This window comes from Dipodomys merriami, unplaced genomic scaffold (genome assembly GCF_024711535.1).
Source record: "Dipodomys merriami isolate MVZ:Mamm:240054 unplaced genomic scaffold, mDipMer1.0.p SCAF_50, whole genome shotgun sequence".
Taxonomy (NCBI): Eukaryota; Metazoa; Chordata; class Mammalia; order Rodentia; family Heteromyidae; genus Dipodomys; species Dipodomys merriami.
This window is the reverse complement of record NW_027206069.1, coordinates 6,539,349-6,556,309: the sequence shown is the minus strand read 5'-3', so window position 1 is coordinate 6,556,309 and position 16,961 is coordinate 6,539,349. Positions and strand designations below refer to the sequence as shown.

At 43.9% G+C, this 16,961-nt stretch overlaps 1 protein-coding gene across 1 annotated transcript in view; it reads left to right on the top strand.

Moving 5' to 3' along the window:
- Window positions 1–12,041, top strand: part of Ak7 (adenylate kinase 7) — a 66,604-nt gene extending 54,563 nt beyond the window's left edge. Inside the window, exons 15-18 of the mRNA XM_069997626.1 lie at window positions 4,098–4,295; window positions 5,955–6,175; window positions 10,027–10,185; window positions 11,494–12,041. Coding sequence (XP_069853727.1) covers window positions 4,098–4,295; window positions 5,955–6,175; window positions 10,027–10,185; window positions 11,494–11,532 — 617 coding nt within the window. The 3' untranslated portion in view covers window positions 11,533–12,041. The remainder of the gene's footprint in view (window positions 1–4,097; window positions 4,296–5,954; window positions 6,176–10,026; window positions 10,186–11,493) is intronic.
- The last annotated feature ends 4,920 nt before the right edge of the window (window positions 12,042–16,961 follow it).

The window sequence follows — 16,961 nt, the reverse complement described above, 5'->3', positions numbered from 1 at the left end:
CCTCTTGAACTCAAGACTTCTCACTCTACTTCCTCCAGGAAACACAGGTAATGATACCATTCAGAAGATAAGGCAATGAGAATATAGAATTCAGAACAAGATTCTGAATTTTGCCAGGCACATGTGGCTCATATCTGTAATCCTAGCTAATCAGGAGGATCCTGGTTCACAGCCAGCCTTGGCAGACAAATCTGAGAAATTCTTATCTCCAATTAACAAGTAAAAAGCTGGGAGTGGAGGTGTGGTTCAAGTAGTAGGCTGCCAGCCTTAAGTGAAGAAGCTAAACAAGAGCAAGAGGCCCTGAGTTCAAGCCCAATGCCAACAGACACTTACACAATTCTTTACTTGATCCACTGGGCTTCCCATTCTTTGTTGGATAAAGTCCAAACATGTCTGAGATGTAATCTGCTCGGAAGGTGTAGTGTGTTTCTCATACTTGTTCTCTTTCCAGAGATTGTCTTTATTTTCTATATTCCTTAAAGAAATTAGAGGATGGGGCTGGGAAGGTGGCTCAGTGGTAGAGCGCTTGCCTTGCATGCCTGAGGCCCTGGGTTCAATTCCTCAGCACCACATAAGCAAAAAGAAGAAAAGCCGGAAGTGGCGCTGTGGCTCAAGCGGTAGAGCGCTAGCCCTGGGCTGAAGAGCTGAGGGACAGCGCCCAGGCCCAGAGTTCAGGCCCCACGACCGGACCCAAAAAAAAAAAAAAAAAAAAAAAAAAAAAAAAGAAATTAGAGGATTGTCTCATTTGTGCTGGTGGGACTTTAATTTATAGAGGTGGCTGAGTGATTGAAGAAAGAATTGATTACATTTCCTGAGAGAAGGGGCGGCCACTCTGTGCAGGCCTCTGTGGGGAGCACTAGGTAAAATCAGGAGCCAGAGCAGAGTGGAGGACCATAGAGTTAACATGGATTTTTCCTGGGACAGCAAGGCAGGCCAGAGGGAGAGGCTAAGGTCCAGGTGGGGATGGCTTGTCCATAAGAGGCATGTTCTAAATCCGTTGTTCACTGTCTTTAGGAATTAGCTAACAGCTGGGAAAGTGGCTTAGTGCTAGAATGCTTGCCTAGCATGCATGAAGCCCTGGGTTCAATTCCTCAGCACCACATAAACAGAAAAAGCCAGAAGTGGCGCTGTGGTTCAAGTGGTGGTAGAATGTTAGCCTTGAGCAAAAAGAAGCTCAGAAACAGCGCTCAGGCCTTGAGTTTGAGCCCCAGGACTGGCCAAAGGGAAAAAAAAAAAAAAGGAATTAGTTAATCATGAGAAGGGCATTCTCTCCCCAAGTATGTGAGATCCACTTAGATGTCAAAACATCACAGGATGAAGGAAAAAACATTAATACAAGCAGTCTTGCTTGATGTGAGTGAAGAAGCACTGGAATCTGGTGATCAGGCTCTTGATGGATTTGTTTTTGCTTCTTGCTAATCTTTCTTGGTTTTTGTTTTGTTTTGTTTTGTTTGGGTCAGTCATGCGCCTGGGCGCTGTCCCTCAGCTTTTCAACTCAAGGCTAACGCTCTACCACTTGAGCCACAGTGCCACTTCCGGTTTTCTGGTGGTTTATTGGAGGTAGGAAGTCTCATGGACTTTCCTGCCCCGGCTGGCTGTGAACCACAGTCCTCAGATCTCAGCCTCCTGAGTAGCTAGGATTACAGGTGTGAACCACTGGTGCCCCGCAACCAATTTTGAGGGGTAGGGGTCTCCATTTCCTTGACACTTTTTTTTTTTTGGCCAGTCCTGGGGTTTGAAGTCTGGGCCTCAACACTGTCCCTGAGCTTGTTTTTGCTCGAGGCTAGCGCTCTTTCACTTGAGCCATAGCACCACTTCTGGCTTTTTCTGTTTTTGTGGTACTGAGGAATCAAACCCAGGGCTTCATCTTTCTTGTATTTTTACCATGGGCATTAGCCAATTTTATTCTTCTCAGACTTCCTAGATGAAGCAGGCTACTTAAAGTGGCATCTAACAGAGGAATCTGGAAAGTTTCATGAAACCCTAGATTTTCACATGAATGCAAATGGTGTACTATCTGACCAAGCAAACACCTGTGATTTATGTCCACCGTTAACCAGTGAAAGGCAACAGGTGGTTGGAATAATTACCTTGAGATATTGCTAACTCTCGAAGCTCTGTTCTGAATTATAAAGAGAAGGGGCTTTAAAAAAATTATCCACTGGTAACTATATTTTATCCTATTCAAGATTTTTGAAAATTGGAAAGTCTACCATGATCCTCACTATTTGAAATATTTAATTAATTGTATCTCCCAGTCCCTTGGGGGTAAAAAATATAATGTCATTCATATGTTGAAGTTCTTAGATTATTAACAAAATACATAAGTTTTTATCTAGGTATCTAGCAGCATAGAGCCTCAACAGATTCACCATCCAGTGAAATTATTGACATAATTCTGTTGTTGTTTTTTTATTTTTTTGGCGGTCATGGGGCCTGAACTCTGGGCCTGGGCGCTGTCCCTCAGCTCTTCAGCTCCAGGCAAGCACTCTACCACTTGAGCTATAGCGCCACTTCCAGCTTTTTCTGCGTATGTGGTGCTGAGGAATCGAACCCAGGGCCTCATGCATGCAAGGCAAGCACTCTACCACTGAGCCACCTTCCCAGCCGTTGACATAATTCTGATTTATGTGCTATGCCAGATTTTAGGGATTTAGATGTCTCTCTCTTTGTTCAAAATGTCACAACTGCACATGAAAATCAAATGGTCAGTAATGAGCAGATCACATCAGAATAGGCTCATTGACAGATCTCCTCTCACAGTTCAATCCTCTGCCTGTTTTCCCTATTAACACAGGTAGCACACTCTGTTCACATGGGTATATCCTATGCTGGGATCTTCCCATCCATCCAAAAAGATTGTTAGAATACAGGTAAGCCAGAGGCTGGTGGCTCATGGCTGTAATCCTAGTTACTCAGGAGGCTGAGATCTGAGGATCAGGGTTTGAAGCCAACCCAGATGGGAAAAGACCTTGAGACTCTTATCTCCAATTAACCACCACTAAGCTGGAAGTGGAGCTGTGGATTAAGTGATAGAACTCCACTAGCCTTGAGTTCATGCCTAGTGCCAGGATCAAGTCAAAAAAAAAAGAGGAGGGAGGTGGGGGGGGGAGGGGAGGAACAAATACAGGAAAGTGAGAATGGCTGGCACTGTTGCGGGGTGCACCAGAGAATTTAGACAGAATGCCACAGCATTCTGAAGCTTTGCCAGGCTTTCTAGATAGCAGTTCACTGGATGTACTTGGCAGCTGAGTACAAGTCCTATTGTGGAGAAGTCTGAGAGGAGCCAGCTGTTTTGCCATTGAAAAGAAAGATCACAGATAGGTACGATGCAGATGCTCACCATTTATATGCTCTGTGTGTGAAATGTTTGATAAATGCTGTGTTGTATTGAAATAGCCATTTCATAGCCAGTGGCTTTGTGGGTAGAACTAGGAAAATTAAAGTCCTGGCGACAGTTGGGGGTGGGTGGGGGTGAGGGGCTTTCCTTATTTATTTAGTATTTGGCAAAGCAGCCATCAAAGCATTTTGCTCAAAGCCTGTGACAATTGTGCTGGAAAGCAGGCAGAAGTCATGGTGTTCTTAAGAAATTGTCTATGAGCCGGGCGCCAGGGGCTCACACCTGTCATCCTAGCTACTCAGGAGGCTGAGATCTGAGGATCACAGTTCAAAGCTAGCCCAGGCAGGAAAAGCTGTGAAACTCTTATCTCCAGTAAACCACCAGAAAAGTGGAAGTGACTCTGTGGCTCAAGTGGTAGAGCTCTAGCCTTGAGCTGAAGAGCTGAGGGACAGCACCCAGGCCCAGAGTTTAAGCCCCATGACCAGCCTCCCCCCCCAAAAAAAATTGTCTATGCATACTTTCTGCTGCTTCTATTAAAAGTGAAAAAGAAAAGACTGGACAAAATCTGCTTGGTTTGGCCCATAGGGAAGCTTCTGGAAACATGTGATGGATATGTATTTATCCTGTAAAAGAGGCAGAAAGAAGGCTGTTGGCAGTGTGAGCTCCCAGCCTAGCTCCACACACGTCACTAGCAGAGCCCGTCTGGTCACTAGCCCAGTGCTGGGCTGTGCTACCTCAAGATTCTCCTTCTCCCCAGAGTTTGTTTGTGACCTGGATGCCTCAGATGAGTTTCTGAAGGAGCGGGTGATGAACCTCCCTGAGAACGTCGTGGCGGGTACCCACTACAGCCAGGACCTGTTCCTCCGGGCCCTGAGCGCCTATCGGGACCTCAATACTGAGGATGAGACCGTCTTCAACTATTTTGATGAAATTGAAATCCACCCAATACACATTGGTATGAGATGCGGAGCCCCTGCATGTCTGACGGGTTGTGGGGTTGAAGGAGGGCTGGGGACTCTATCTATGTGTCAGGTGACTTGGAAAGCCACAGGATAACCTGAGTGTCCCTCCTCGGGAACCATTTTGCCTAAAAGATATGCTACTAAAACATATGCGTAGGGCTGGGAAGGTGGCTCAGTGGTAGAGCGCTTGCCTTGCATGCCTGAGGCCCTGGGTTCGATTCCTCAGCACCACATAAGCAAAGAAGAAAAAAAGCCAGAGGTGGCGCTGTGGCTCAAGTGGTAGAGCGCTAGCCTTGAGCTGAAGAGCTGAGGGACAGCGCCCAGGCCCAGAGTTCAGGCCCCACTACCGGACTAAAATAACAATTAAAAAAAACAAAACATATGCGTAGATTATGCTGCCTGTGGCTTACACCTAAGCCTAGCCACCCTGGAAGTGGAGACAGACAATTATTCAGCAAAATGCTGGACTAGAGGGGTGACTCAAGTGGTAGAATGCTAGTCATGAGTGAAAAAGCAGAACAAGAGCAGGAGGTCCTGACTTCAAATATCCATACCAACATACACACAGTGACACACACAAACACATGTGGGTAGATTATGAGATGGAAAGCCAAACTGGCATATTTCTTAAAAGGCATGTCTAAGAAACATGTATTTGCTGCTGGTTGCTCTGAGCTGCCCCCAACCCCGAAGTTCCCTGGGCCAGGGTTCTATCCATGATGCATTAATGGCCAATGTTGCTTTTGATAACCCCCCATCCAAGTCTTTAGAGCAATCGACTCACCCCTTAGCAAATAGCTCCTCCTTATAGCTCTCTACTTTCCTGCAAACCCTCACCTAAGTCCCTCCCCACCCCCATACACAGGGGACGTGTGGTGCTGTCAGTATCTTCCTCCTAATCCCAGGAGGGATGTTGGTATTCATAATCTTCCCATTCCCCTTGGCTTGTTGAATCCCTGAATTCTTTCTGGATTTCCAGACCTCGCTGCTTCTTTCTTTCTTTAGGTCTGGGAGAAACAAGCACCTTACCTGGTGGACACTCACTGATCTGCTAGATGGGACAGGGTTTGGATCCTGGAGTACTGGGGGTCTTAGAGCTAAGAGATAAGCGCAGCCAGGAGGCAGGAGAGTCAGTTCCAGTTCTGGCTCTGCCTCAATTTTCTCATCTGACGGTGGCAGAAGAAAACCACCCACCTCCTATCCAGGAGCAGAAGAGAGGAATAGGAAGACACTGGGAGCTCACAATCCATTTTTAGGGCATACCCCTTCCCCCATGAACTCCTGTTAACCCCTTCCCACCAGCCCCCTCCTCCTAAAGGCTTTACCTCTTCCCCAGGCACTGCTCTAGGGACTAAGCCTTTAATGTATGAGTTTAGGGGGCATTTAAGATCCAAACTATAACATGATTTATTCCAGCAGCCACCCACTCAGATCATGACAGGGTCTTGACTAGAACTCATAAACCCAGCCCATATCCTCCTACTCTTTTGCCTATGGGAATAGGAAGTGTGCTGTCAGCTAGAAAAGGAAACTTCAATGTGGCAATTTACATAATTTACTATCACAAATTGATAGCAATAGAACATTTGCCTGATTGCAGCAGACCTAGAATATAAGTGTGTGTTGATCTCCTCTCTTCTGGGCATTTAAAGATGTAGGAAAACTTGAAGACCCTCAGACCAAAACTATTATGAAGCTGCTCATCAAAGAGATTGGGGAGCCTCGAAATTATGGGTTAACAGATGAGGAAAAAGCAGAACTGGAGAGGAAGACTTTGGAGGAACGCCTGGCCAAGGAGGCTGCTGAGGAAGCAGAACGCGAGCACAACGAGGCCGTGGAGGTGGCAGAGAAGCTAGCTCGCTGGGAGGAGTGGGTGAGTGCAGGAGCTGGGGGAGAGTTAGGGGCAGAAGCCGGCAAGGGAGGCTGGAGAGCCACTGAAGTCAGTTTTGCTTCCCATTCTGCTGCAGAGATACATCTTTGGAAATATCTCCAAGCACGTTTTTGTTTTCTTGGTTTTATGTCAATAAGTACCAACCTTCCTTCCTTCCTTTCTTTCTTCCTTTCTTTCTTTTTCTTTCTTTCTTTCTTTTTCTTTCTTTCTTTCTTTCTTTCTTTCTTTCTTTCTTTCTTTCTTTCTTTCTTTCTTTCTCTCTCTCTCTTTCTCTTTCTTCTTTCTTTCTGTCTTTCTGTCTTTCTGTCTTTCTGTCTGTCTGTCTTTCTTTCTTTCTTTCTTTCTTTCTTTCTTTCTTTCTTTCTTTCTTTCTTTCTTGTCAGTCATGGGACTTGAACTCTGGGTCTAGGGGCTGACCCTCTCAGCTCTTCAGCTCAAGGCGAGCTCTCTACTTGAGCCACAGCATCACTGCCAGTTTTCTGGTGGCTAATTGGAGATAAATGTCCTACAGACTTTCTCCTGCCTGGGCTAGCTTTGAGCCAGGATCCTCAGATCTCAGCCTCCTGAGTAGCTAGTATTACACTCATGAGCCATGGGCGCCCAGCTACAAGTACCATTTTCATAAGGATAATATGTGGTCTTTGACTTAGCGATAACAGCTAAACACCCATTGTCAGTATGAATAATAGCCATCCCTGTGATATATAGTATTTTACTGCTTGCTGACCTTATGATTTAATTTTCTTCCATTTACCCATCTAACCTGCTCAGTCAGCCTAATTCTGTTCCTCATTCCCCAATTCATTAAGACTAGTAAGTGATCCAGCTTCTAAAACTAGCACTCCAGCCCACCCACAGCACAGGGTCAGTGTTTCTCACCACAACTCTACAGTGCCTCTGGCACTCAGGATAAAACATGGGCCCACCACAGCCACTCTATGCTTACAACGCTTCACAGGGGGTCTGGCACAGTTAGGTCAAAGTTCCATCTGACTGTGATCCACAGGGCACTATGTGACCTGGCTGCTTCTAATCGTTCCCAATTTTGAATAGTACAGTGTCTTATTTCTACCATGTGTATGTCAACATTCATATTTCTTTCCTATCTTTACTAGAAGCCATCTTTCTAGTGACACTTTTTCTTGTTTTTTTTTTTTGGGGGGGGGTCCAGTCGTGGGGCCTGAACTCTGGGCCTGGGCGCTGTCCCTCAGCTCTTCAGCTCAAGGCTAGCGCTCTACCATTTGAGCCACAGTGCCACTTCCGGCTTTTTTTCTTCTTTGCTTATGTGGTGCTGAGGAATGGAACCCAGGGCCTCAGGCATGCAAGGCAAGGGCTCTACCACTGAGCCACCTTCCCAGCCCTCTAGTGACACTTTTTCTGATCATCATATGTATAAAAAAACTTCAACGCTTGCCTCTTCTCTACAACATGTTGCATCTTTCTTTTTAAAATGTACTTTCCAATGCTCCTCTTTACCTGTATTCCATTGTAGTATATGTTTTTGTGTATTTATTTTGCATCTTGCCTCATTCCTGCACAGGATGCAGGACTCTGGACCACAGTAAGTAGTTGAAACTTTCACCTAATGGTGCCAGACAGTGTGTGAAGAGTTGTAGCAGAGAATGGCAGTGGTGGGTCCGCATTTGTCAGGAGCACCTGGCAGAAGCATCAGAACCAATTAGAGATGGGCAGGGTGGGTCTGGGGACCTAGAAAGGACTGCATAGTTCTGGTGAGAAGCAATGACTGCACGCTTTGTCTTTGTTGCTCATTACTATATTTTCAGTGCCTAGAACAGCCTTGAAAGGCATTATGACCTTACACACATACTTTTGGATATTACTTCATCTCCTTAGCATAAATTCCTAAAATTTTCTGCGTTAGATTTGATGCACATTTCTAAACTAACTTGGTAACAAAGGTAAAATATTTCACACATCAGTGTGAGTTAGTGGCTTTTAATCTACTTTTCTCCAGCACGGCTTTTTCAATGTTGCTCACATATGTCAAGCTGATAGATAAAACCCAATCTCGTATTCATTTCTCTATGCACTAATTTGACAACTTTGTGTACCTTTGCTAGGAATTTAAGTTTCTTACATTGCACATTTTCCCTGCCCATGTTTAGGTTATGTATCCTTTTTATTATTTTGTAAGAACTCTTGACAAAGCAGTGTAAGAGAAACAGGAAGGGCCTCAATTGGTCTTTCAAGTCTTGCAGGTAGAGTTCAAATCCTGCTTCATATTCTTGGGTACATGACCCTCCTCTGGTTACTTTCCATGTCTGTTTCTCTGTGATGTTGATTGAACCTATTTCGTAGAATGGCCTATGACATGAAACATGCATATTACACACTATCTATATACTATCCTACCTTTTAAAAATGTGTTCGGATATTTTTTCTCAACTCATCATTTCTTTTTTTTTTTTTTTTTGGTTGGTTGTGGGGCTTGAACTCTGGGCCTGGGTGCTGTCCCTTAGCTCTTCAGCTCAAGGCGAGCACTCTACCACTTGAGCTACAGCGCCACTTCCAGTTTTCTGGTGGTTTATTGGAGATAGGAGTCTCACGGTCTCTCCTGCCCGGGCTGGCTTTGAACCTGGATCCTCAGATCTCAGCCTCCTGAGTAGCTAGGATTACAGACGTGAGCCACCAGCGCCCGGCTCAACTCATCATTTCTTTACTAATATTATTTATGGTGTTTTTCTCTGGCCAAGTGGAAGTTTTATGCTTATATTAGTAGTCAAATCCATCCATTTCTCCACCCCCTCCTTTTGATACTGAGTTGCTGTCTTGCCTAGAAAGACCTCTTCTCAAGTAAATAATGCTAGTTGGGACCCTCTACCTTTCAAGTACCTGAAAAGCAAGCTTCAGGTGAGGCTGACAAAATGATTCAAATGGTATCACCAAAGAATTGAGGTCTCTGACTCTTCTCTACCTTTCATGGTTAGAGTCATCCCAAGAATATATCTGATGTGCCCATTCTTAGTTAGCATCGTTGGCTAAGACATGGGCTGGACTATTTAATGGGTTTAAGTCTCATTGAAACAACCTAATAGACTAACTGGGAAAGTTCTCAAAAGGAAAGCTGCAATTAGTATGCCCCAGGATCACAGGATGTAATACTAAGCAAGGAATGGCATACGTCACTGTCCCAGTACCTTCTGGATTTTCTGCTAGCACTCTTGTGGTTTCCTTTCTAAATTTTGCTTCATCTGGGCATCTATAAATTTTGATGCAAGAAATGATCCAAGCTGGACATGATGAGATGTTTGTAATCCCAGCACTTAAAAGGTTGAGGCAGGAAGATCAAGAGCCCCAAGATAGCATGATTTACATAAGAAGTTCCTAGGTAGCCTGAGCTACATAGCAAGTAGGCCAGGCGCTAGTGGCTCACGCCTATAATCCTAGCTACTCAGGAGGCTGAGATCTGAGGATCATGGTTCAAAGCCAGCCGAGGCAGGAAAGTCTGTGAGACTCTTATCTCCAATAAACCACTCAGAAAACCAGAAGTGGTGCTGTGGCTCAAAGAAGGAGCGCGCTAGCCTTGAGTGAAAGGGACAGCGCCCAGAGTTCAAGTCTCGTGACCAACAAAAAATAAAATCAGTAAATAAGTAAATAAGTAGGGAAAGAAAAATAAAGAATGAAATGAACAACCCATTTGTTTATGGTTTCTAAAGGATTAGACAATTTTCATACCCCCCCTTATTTTTTTGCTTATTTACCACCTTGATTATAAGGTGGTAACAGTTTTAATTTAAATGCTTTCTTGGGGGGAAGAGGTTCTCCTCTTACTGACTATACATTTACCCCTTGCCAAAATGTTGTACTTACAGAATAAACGACTGGAGGAAGTGAAAAGAGAAGAGAGAGACCTACTGGAGGCCCAGTCTGTTCCCTTAAGAAACTATCTAATGACGTATGTCATGCCAACCCTTATGCAGGGTCTCAATGAGTGCTGTAAGGTTAGACCTGATGACCCTGTTGATTTCCTGGTAAGATTTAATTTTTTAACAAATAATAATTTGGGGCTAGGAATGTGGCTCAGTGGTAGAATGCTTGCCTAGCATGCAGGAAGCCCTGGGTTCGATTCCTAAGTACCATATAAATAGAAAAATTGGCGCTGTGGCTCAAGTGGGAGAGTGTTAGCCTTGAGCCAAAGAAGCTCAGAGACAGTGCCCAGTCTGAGTTCAAGCCCCAAGACTGGAAAAAAAAAATAACTTGAAGGCGGGCATTGGTGTCTCAGGCCTAAATCCTAGCTACTTAGAAGGCTGAGATCTGAGGATCATAGTTTGAAGCCAGCTGGGGTAGGAAAGGCTGTAAGACTCTTATCTCTAATTAACTACCTAAATATCAGAAGTGCAGTTGTGCCTCTAAGTGGTATAGTACTAGCCTTGAGCAAAAAAAAAAGCTCAAGGACAGTGCCCAAGCCGAGTTCAAACCCTACGACCAACAACAACAACAAAAAGAATAATAGTAATTTGAAGCCAGGCATCAGTGGCTCTTGCCTGTAATTCTAGCTACTCAGGAGGTAGAGATTTGAACATCGTGGTTCAAAGCCAGTCTGGAGGGACTGCTCCACTTCAGGTTTTTTTGGTGGCTAACTGGAGATAAGAATCTCAATGCCCCAGCTGGCTTTGAACCATGGCCCTCAGATCTCCTCTACCTCCTAAGTAGCTAGGATAACAGCCTTGAGCCACCACTGCCCAGCTTCACTTATTCTTTTGTCATCGTCTTCCTCCTCCTCCTCCTCCTCCTCCCCCTCCTCCTCCTCCTCCTCCTCCTCCTCCTCCTCTTCCTCTTCTTCTACTTCCTCTTCTTCCTCTTCTCCTTCTTCTCCTTCTTCTTCCTCCTCCTCCTCCTTCTTCTTCTTCCTCCTCTTCCTCCTTCTCCTCCTCCTCCTCCCCCTCCTCCTTTGTCTCCTTTTTTTTGACCGTCCTAGGGCTTGAACTCAGGGCCTAAGCACTATCCCTGAGCTTTTTTTGCTCGAGGCTAGCTCTACCACTTGAGCCATGGTGCCACTTCTGGCTTAGCTTCACTTATTCTTTTTTTTTTTTTTTTTTTTTTTTTTTTGCTTATGTGGTGCTGAGGAATCAAACCCAGGGCCTCATGCATGCAAGGCAAGTGCTCTACCACTGAGCCACCTTCCCAGCCCCAGCTTCACTTATTCTTATATGAGATCTTTATTGTTCATTTAGAACCAAATAATCTATCTTCCTTTATTTTTAAATTGTAAACATAAGTAGTAAAAATATGAACAGTAATGCATTGTAAATTGTTGACTCTTTCTCTTTTAATTGTAGGCAGAATATCTCTTCAAAAACAACCCTGACATGCAGTAAAATGTCAGAGATCTATATTGTGTATAGCTAGAGTTCAACTTACTATTGTAATTTGAAAAGTCACTTAAAAGGTTTTTGCTGATTTTTTTCTTGTATGCAAACATAAAGTAGAATTATTAATTCTGTAAAATAGGATTACTGTAACAAACTACATAGCAATAAGTGACTGCTTCATTAAAACTTTATTTGAGAAGAGAATTGACAAGGCATATTATGTTCATGGCCCATACATAGTAATTTAAGAGTTCATCTGGAGATTTTTCTAAGTATTCTGCTCCTACATGTTCATGTTTATAGTAATCTGATTTTTAGCATGAAGAAGACTAGGCTATGTATTCTTTCAACTGATAATGATTTTACACAGACTTCTATGGAACCAATACCAACAGTGTTAGAAATGGAAATAAATTTCAGTGGTACATCCTGGAAATGGAAATAAATCTCAGTGGTGCATATTAGAAATGGAAATAAATTTCAGTGGTGCATGTTTTGTCAAATCAAAGCTAGTCAGAGGGGCTGGGAAGGTGGCTTAGTGGTAGAGTGCTTGCCTGGCATGCGTAAAGCCCTGGGTTTGATTCCTCAGTACCATATAAACAGAAAAAGCCAGAAGTGGTACTGGGGTTCAAGTGGTAGAGTGCTAGCCTTGACCAAAAGAGCACCTCAGGGGCCAGTGCCCAGGCTGAGTTCAAGCCCCAGGACTGGCAAAAAACAAACAAAAACAAAGCTAGTCAGATACTACAGTTTCTGTAAAGCTGCTTTTGAGGTCAGATTCTGGTGAATGAGTCAGAAGTGTAAACCTGTGGGGTGAAACACTAATATCTGTGCTAATTGAAGAGTTGGTTTTTGTTTTGTTTTGTTTTTGTTTTCAGTCCTGGGGCTTGAACCCTGGGCCTGGTCACTGACCCTGAGCTTATATGTTCAAGGCTAGTGCTCTACCAATTGAACCAGAGCTCCACTTCCGGCCTTTTCTGTAGTTTAGTGGAGACGGTCTCATGGACTTTCCTGCCCAGGCTGGCTTTCAACTGTGGCTCACAGCCTCCTGAGTAGCTAGGATTACAGGCATGAGGCACCTGTATGCAGCGTCACTGATCATTTTTAAAAATAGACTTTTTGGAAGGTAAGCAAATACAATCATTGTATTAACGTATATTATGTGAAAATTGAACAATGTAACTTGGGAATGGGAGGGATAGGATGAGGAAAGGTGGAGGGAGAACACGGAAAGGGGTGACATTGATTCAGATGCATTGTACTTATAACTTGACATGTGGAACTGAAATCCCTTTATACATCTACTCAATAAGAAAAAAGTATTTGTTTTGAATTCTTTGGTATTTCAGCGATGTCTGGATTCAATATTGAGGAGTTACAAGCTTTTGAAGGAGTCACATTGTCTTTTTCATATTTCTTGGGTTTCTAGTTTGTCTTCTTCATATCTATTAGGATGGATATCTCTTCCAAAATCTTCTCCTGAATCCAATCTTAAGTACCACTCTTAGGTGAGGAAACAAACCACCATAAAAGAAGCAATTGCATCCTGTTAGAAGCTTCCTTTCTTGGTGTACAAGGAGCCACTCATGGTAGCAAAGAGCTCTTCAGCCCATTAGCTTGCCATATGCACCCATTGCTCCCCAGGCATGCCAGTTTGTGCCCCCTGGAGATACAGGGGTCCAAGCCTAGGTTCTCTGACTGCATCAGAGAATGGAGGAAGCAAATACATTAGTGATTCTGCACTTAGGGTTGTGACTTTGGCTTCCCCTTTCTCCTCCTCCCTGAGGCACTAGACTAGAAGTTATGGACTGTTTCCACTTTTCTCTCCTTGCTTTTTTCTCCATGCTTTTCAGAATTCTGTCCCCTCCCTTTTTTTTTTGTAGGTCGTGGGGCTTGAACTGTCCCTCAGCACTGTCCCTCAGCTCTTCAGCTCAAGGCAAGCGCTCTACCACTTGAGCCATAGCGCCATTTCTGGTTTTCTAGCAGTTTATTGGAGATAAGAGTCTCACGAACTTTCCTGCCCAGGCTGGCTTTGAACCGAGATCCTCAGATCTCAGCCTCCTGAGTAGCTAGGATTACAGGCGTGAGCCACCGGCGCCCAGCAAGGTGTAGCCCAGGCTGGTCTCAAACTCGAGATCCTCCTGCCTCATCCTCCTCGTTGATTACTGGCATGCGCCACCTCAGCCGGCTCTGTCCCTTTTTAATTATTACCAATGCTTCCTCTCTTTGGAAGTATCTCCTATGTTAGGTTAACCCTTCTTATTCAGATATACAAGGGAAGTGTCTAATCTATCTTGACACTTCAGTGTATTCCCTCCCTCCCTCCCTCCCTCCCTCCCTCTCTCTCTCTTTCTTTCTTCCTTTCTTCCTTCCTTCCTTCCTTCCACCTCTCCCCCCCCCCTGCATTTCTTGCTAGGCAAGCGATCTACTACTTGACCATAGCCTCCCCTCCCCCAGTCCATTTTCTTTTAGTTTGTTCTTCAGATAGGGTCTCATACTTTTGCTCTGGTAAGTGTTGGATCATGATTCTCCTATCTTTGCCTCCCAAGTAGCTGGAACTATGTATATACTCCTGTTTTTGAGCCAGACTCAAACCTCAAACCATGATCTTCCTGTGTTTGCCCCCCGAGTAGCTAGAATTATAGGTATATACAATACTCAGTCCTCATCAATAATTTTTTTTTGGGGGTCCGGTCGTGGGGCCTGAACTCTGGGCCTGGGTGCTGTCCCTCAGCTCTTCAGCTCAAGGCTAGCGCTCTACCATTTGAGCCACAGCACCACTTCCAGCTTTTTTCTTTTTGCTTATGTAGAGCTGAGGATTCAAACCCAGGGCCTCAAGCATGCAAGGCAAGCGCTCTACCATTGAGCCACCTTCCCAGCCCCATCAATAATTTTTTTAAAGGTGCTAACAGCCACTAAAGGAAAACATGTTCATAAAGTTAAAGCAAGAAAAACCTCTTCTTTGGTATGTCAACTTATTCAGTTTCTTAGCTCTGCTTTAGGGGAAAAAAATCTATTTTAATTACATAATTTCAGACTGTAAATGAAGACTGTATCTCCAGCACTTAGAAGGAAACAGGAGGATTGTGGTTCCACAGCTAGTCTGTTGACACCTTTGAGAACATCCAAATAAACAAAACTCATCTGGGAATGTAGCTCAATGGAAGAACATACTCTTAACATACTCAGGTCCTTCGATTTGATCCTAGAATCACCAAAAGGACAAAAATTTAAAAATAACACAACAAAAACCCAAAAAAGCAAAATGCCATCTAAACTGTTTATTTAGAATATATTTAGTTGTGGCATAAAAGGTGTGCACCAAAGAACACAAGGCTTTGTATAACCTCTTCGGGTTAACTATGGGTGGGGCTGGTGACTTCAGCTATGCAATGGAAAAAGCAAGGCATAGATTACACAAATCCATGAATGACACTAACAGAGTCTTGCCGCAAACCTTGCTTTCATGCCTCCATAAAGCAAGTTGCTGGGTTGGAGGGGCCTCGTGATAAAGAATTGACAACAGCCAGCAGCAAAAAAACACTGAAGCCTCAATCCAACAACAGAGTCCTGTCAACAAACGCCAAAGTGTGAATAATGCCTTCCTTTTGGAGACCTCCTAAGAGACTCCAGATCTCTCTGACATGAGGACGCAGCCTTTAGGAGTCACTGAAGCAGAAAACACACACTCAGATTCCTGACAGTTTTGCACAGAACTCTAGTAATATGTGAGTGTTGTTGTAAAGTGTGTAACATTTGTAAATTACTCTCTGTAGCAATGGATTATACAGTTGCTTATGTATTCTTACCTTTCAGGTATTAATTTGAGATGATCACCTTTGTTTGTCCCTCCCTACCCTCAATTCACATGTTGAAGCCTTATTCCCCACAGGGCTGTATTTGGAGAAGTGTCCTCTAAAGAACTGACCTTTAATGCAGTCATAAGGAATGGGCTTGAAAGGATGGTTAGGGCCTACAACCTGGGTGACCCCCTCCACAGAAGCTGACCATGGTGATAGCTAAGCTTGGACAGCTTAGCTTCCAGAACCAGGGGAAATAAAATTCCCTCATTACAGAAAACATTGTGAAGGAATTTGTTTGACTTGATTTTGTGAGACAGATCTTGTTATGTGTCTCAGACTGGCCTCAAACTTGCCATTCTCCTGTCTCAGCATGGAAGGGCTGGGAATACAGATGTGTGTCACCTCACTTGGCTTGGTATTTTGCTTTTGTAGCCTGAGCAAAGTAATTACTAACTGCTGCTTTGTTTGTTTTAGCCAGAACACCAAGTTCCACATAACTTACTGGAAATATTGGGGAGATTTAAGTTCTTTTTTAAGATCCAATTCATTTTAATTCTGGACAACCAACTTGTGCTAAGCACTTATTTTACACTTCAAGCTTAAAGAAACTTGAACAATGCAGTCAGGTTCCCTACTTTCATGGAGCTTCAGTGAGACTAGAATGGAAATAAAAATAAAGTTACAGATATATGATGGCAGTGTGGAGAGCCTCTGTGAGTGATTATCTAGTGGTCTATCTATAATGCTGATATTGGGGCTTAAACTTAAAACTTGCTTAATTTTTTTTTCTCAAGGCTGGCACTCTACCACACCTCAACTTTTACTTTTTTTTTTTTTGCCAGTCCTGGGGCTTGAACTTGGGGCCTGGGCATTGTCCCTGAGCCTCTGTGATCAAGGCTAGTGCTCTATCCTTGAGCCACAGCACCATTTCTGGCTTTTATGTTTATGTGGTATTGAGTAATCAAATTCAGCTTCATGCATGCTAGGCAGGCACTCTACCATTGTGCCACATTCCCACTCCAACCTCTACATATATATATATATATATATATATATACACTGGTTAAGTGGATAAGAGTCTCACAGATTTTTCTAGTTGGATTGGCTCAGATCTCAGCCTCTTGAGTAGCTAGGATTCCAAGCATAAGCCACCATTGTCTAGTAAGAGTGTAATATTCGACCTGTTCTTTACTGAAAATATAAGAAGTACAAGGGGCAGCACTGCAGATGGGAAGACTCTGAGGTGGAAGAGGGCTGAGCATCTCAGAGAAAAGGAAAGAAGACAATGCTGAAGCATGGTCAAGAATGTTGAAGACTTTGAAGTAAGTTTGGGGATGAAATCAAGGAGTAGATGATTTAGGGCCTGTGAGTTACTGTGAAGTATGGTTTCCTCCTAACAGCAATGAGAAGTCATGTAAACAGATTTCCTTGTGGGGGCATGAGATGATCTGCAGTACTTCAGAGGTCCAGCTGGCATGTGGAACAAGCGAGGAGAAGCAAGCATGGAAGCTGTAGGAGTCATGGACTGTTATAACTGTTTAAGCTGGAAAAGATAAGGGCCAAAACTAGGGGCAGTGGCAGAAGAGCTGGAGAGGTGGGGATAGGCTGATAGATGTTGGCAGTGAAATCATCAGA